At 44.2% G+C, this 3,677-nt stretch overlaps 1 protein-coding gene across 3 annotated transcripts in view; it reads left to right on the top strand.

Annotated features, from left to right (window-relative positions):
* SUGP2 (SURP and G-patch domain containing 2) overlaps positions 1-3,677 on the top strand; it is a 46,249-nt gene that overhangs the window by 33,870 nt on the left and 8,702 nt on the right. For all 3 annotated transcript variants that reach the window (XR_002774976.1, XM_003796587.1, XM_023517149.1), the window contains exon 8: positions 1,513-1,574. Coding sequence is in view for 2 of the 3 variants with exons in the window: in XM_003796587.1 (XP_003796635.1) it covers positions 1,513-1,574 (62 nt within the window). In the remaining variant the exon portion in view is untranslated. The remainder of the gene's footprint in view (positions 1-1,512; positions 1,575-3,677) is intronic.

Below are 3,677 nucleotides of genomic sequence, written 5' to 3'. Positions count from 1 at the left end.
TTTTTTTTTTTATAGAGACAGAGTTTCACTTTATTGCCCATGGTAGAGTGCTGTGGTGTCACCCAGCTCACAGCAACCTCCAACTCCTGGCCTTAGGTGCTTCCGTTGTCTCAGCCTCCCCAGTAGCTGATATTTATTTTTTTTAAAGACAGAGTGTCAAGCTGTGGCCCTGGGTAGAGTGCTGTGGCGTAACAGCTCATAGCAACTTCAGACTCTTGGACTTAAGCAATTTTCTTGTCTCAGCCTCCCAAATAGCTGGGACTACATGTGCCCAGCAGAACACCTTTATTTTTTTCTTGTTGCAGTTGTCATTGTTTTAGCTGACCCAAGCTGGGTTTAAACCTGCCAGCCCCAGTGTATGTGGCTGGCATCCTACCTAACACCAGCTACAGGTGCTGCCAGTGAATTGCTAACTATTCTGCCATAAGTTTTACTTATGAGTGCTTGTTACTTATGTCCTTCTTAGGGGGAAAGTGGGGTTGTTTATTTCTATGTTGAAAGCTGTTAATTCTTTGGGTCATCAATGAGACAAAACCAGACCTACTGATCTCCACCTTCATCAAAAAAAAAAAATTAAAAATTAAAATAATAGGATTTATTGCTCTGTAGAAACGTGATTTGGGGGGGGGGTTGGTTTGTTTCGTTTTTGAGACAATGTCACTTTGTCACCCTCGATAGAGTACTGTTGCGGCATAGGTCATAGCAACTTCAAATTCTTGGGTTCAAGAGATTCTCTTGCCTCAGCCTCCTGGGACTCAGTAGCTGGGACTGCAGGTGCCCACCAGAAAGCTCAGCTATTTTTAGAGATGGGGGTCTTAATCTGCCTCAGGTTGGTCTAAAACCCATGAGCTCAGGCAGTCCACCCACCTCATCTCCCAGAGTGCTAGGATTACTGGCATGAGCCACTGCGCCTGGCCAATGATTATTTTCTACAAAAAAAGCTTACTAGCCTCAACAACTTAGCAAGACCACATCTCTACAAAAATTAGAAAAATTAGCCGGGCACTGTGGTGTGTACCTGTAGTCCCAGCTAATCAGGGGGCTAAGGCAGGAAGATTGCTTGAGCCCAGGAGTTTGAGGCTGCAGTGAGAACTGGTGAACTTTAATTTTTTACCAGTGAATTAGTCACAGATCAACTAGGAGGGCATGACATTGCAAATAGTTTATTTGGTGAAACAAAATACGTTCCTGTGGTCATGGAAATTAATTCATGGGTCTTTTCTCATGAGTGTGGTGAGTTTTAGGTTTGGATGGACTTTCCCAAAGCAAGACACCCCTTAGTGAGCCCTTCTCTGTGGTCTAAACTACTTACTCTGGACATATCTAGCCTCTGTGCTCACTCCATGGGTCACAGCCATTCCTGAGGAGCTGGGGCCCAGGGCTGCTATACAGAGCATAGAGTACCTTCTGTCATGAGACAGACTATTAGCCACAACTCTGCAGCACCTTTAGTCTCTCAGACTAATCTGGGAAAGTATGTATATGTATGTATACCTTTCTTTTGTCTTCCAGTCCATGAACCAGTTCGAATTGCCTATGACAGACCTCGGGGTCGTCCAATGTCCAAAAAGAAGGTGAGTTTAATTATTTGTAAGCTTTCAAGGTATAGTTGGTTAGAATTTTTTTGAGTTTTAAAGGATGCTGCAGCTTGTGGTTAAGTTATACTTGTATTTCAGAATGAGGTGTTAATGTAGAAAACACAACAAGCAGAGATTTTTCCCTTAGGGGATTTTAAAAAATTACTTGGTGTTAGGCTGGGTCCAGTGGCTTATGGCTATAATCCTAGCACTCTTGGGAGGCCAAAGCAGGTGGATTGCTTGAGCTCAGGAGTTGAAGACCAGCCACAGCAAGACTGAGAACCCGTCTCTACTGAAAATAGAAAAATTAGCTAGGCATTGTGGAGGGTGCCTGTAGTCCCAGCTCCTTGGGAGACTGAGGCAAGAGGATTGCTCAAACCCAAGAATTTGATGCTTCTCAACCTTTTGGCTAAGATCAAGAATGAGTGAAGAATTTGAGGTTGCTGTGAGCAATGATGACATCACAGTACTCTACCCAGGGCAAAAGTGAGATTGTCTCCGAAAAAAAAAAAAAATCTTTGGCTTTTGTCCAAAACCTAAGAGGGTGGTGATTAGTCCATTGAAAAGATAATTGAGGCCTGATGTATGCAATGGGGTTCAAGAAATAAACAAGTTAATGTCTTAGTTATTAAGAAGTTCAAGTCTAGGGGACTGTAGTTGTGGTTAAGAGAGTGTACTACTCTGCTAGTAAGCAGAGAATGGCGTGTGTTCATTCATTGGTCAGCACTTCCTATGTGCCAGGTCCTAACTGCCCACCAGGAGGCAGCAATGAGCTGGACTCACAGAGACAGAGAAAAAGGTGACTCAGTAGGGGTGCTGTGGGCAAGGAAAAGGAGGTCAAGGGCAGGGGGAAGAAGTTGGTAGAGATGTTGCTGAGGCCAGGGAAGGTCTCTCTGGCAGGTGATACTGGCCTAGGCCTGGAAGAGGGGAGGAGGAGCTATGTGGAGATCTTGGGAGAGCAAGGCCTGGGCAGAGGCCCAGGAAAGCAAGAGGCACTTGTGACAAGAGTGGAATTGGGGGAACAAGGGCTTAGGCCACATAAGGACTAGACAGAAATCAACCCCCTTAGCTCAGCACCTGTAGCACAGTAGTTATAGTGCCAGCCACATTTACCAAGGGTGGCGAGTTTATATCTGGCCTAGGCCAGCTAAACAACAATGACAACTGCAACAAAAAATGGCCAGACTTTGTGGCAGGCGCCTGTAGTCCCAGCTACGTAGGAGGCTGTGGCAAGAGAATTGCTTGGGAAGGTCCTCAGGGACTCATGGCAGAGGTTTGGGCAGAAGATGTGGTCACTCTGGTGAAGGATAGCTGTGAGGTAGGGGCCTAGAGAGAGCAGGGGACCTGGAGGAAGCTCAGACTTAAGGCATTTAGACCAGGGCATGCAGAGGTGGTGAAAAAGGCTGAAGGTGGAATCTGTGAAACTCACCACAGAGCTGAGGTTGGAAGGGCAAACACCAGGAGTCTAGGTGGCCAGCCAGGGTCATTGGCCTAAGCAGTTAGGAGAATAGAGCTTCAGTTTGTTGAAATGGGGGCAGGTCATTTGGAAGGAACAGGTGCACTCCAAATGACCAGGGACACACGTTGGGGGCAGTTGAGGCTGTGTGATATCACCTGAGATACCTGTGGAAAGAATTTTGGTCAGGGAGAAGGGCAGGAAGCCAGATGAGGTTTCTCTGCTAGTGTAAGGTGACCAGATTTTAACATTGGTAAAGCGGGACACCATTGACCGGAGGTGGGGGTGGGGGTGGAGATCTTAATTAAAAATTTGGTCTATATGGAGCAACAAAAATTTTCATAGAACGCAAAAATAGTATTGTAATATATTTTTTTAAATTTCAACATAAGTACAATTTACAAATATAATACATTTAAAAAATTATGTATAGTATTATTTTATTCTTTGGCATATTTCTCATTCGAGTGATTTTTTTTAGTAGATTGCTGTCGTTGTTTAAAAGGTCATGAAATTTTTCACAAGAATTTGTTAAATTATATTTCACACATAAAATGGCTTTCAAAGTCTCAACACTTAATTGTGATTTTTCTGATGTGCACACTTTATTTACTGTAGGAAAAAACACGTTCAGTTGCAGCATT

The sequence above is a fragment of the Otolemur garnettii genome, unplaced genomic scaffold (genome assembly GCF_000181295.1).
Source record: "Otolemur garnettii isolate 467f Iridium unplaced genomic scaffold, OtoGar3 scaffold00105, whole genome shotgun sequence".
NCBI classification, from domain to species: domain Eukaryota; kingdom Metazoa; phylum Chordata; class Mammalia; order Primates; family Galagidae; genus Otolemur; species Otolemur garnettii.
The sequence above is the reverse complement of the archived record's forward strand: the minus strand, read 5'-3'. Positions and strand labels throughout refer to the sequence as shown.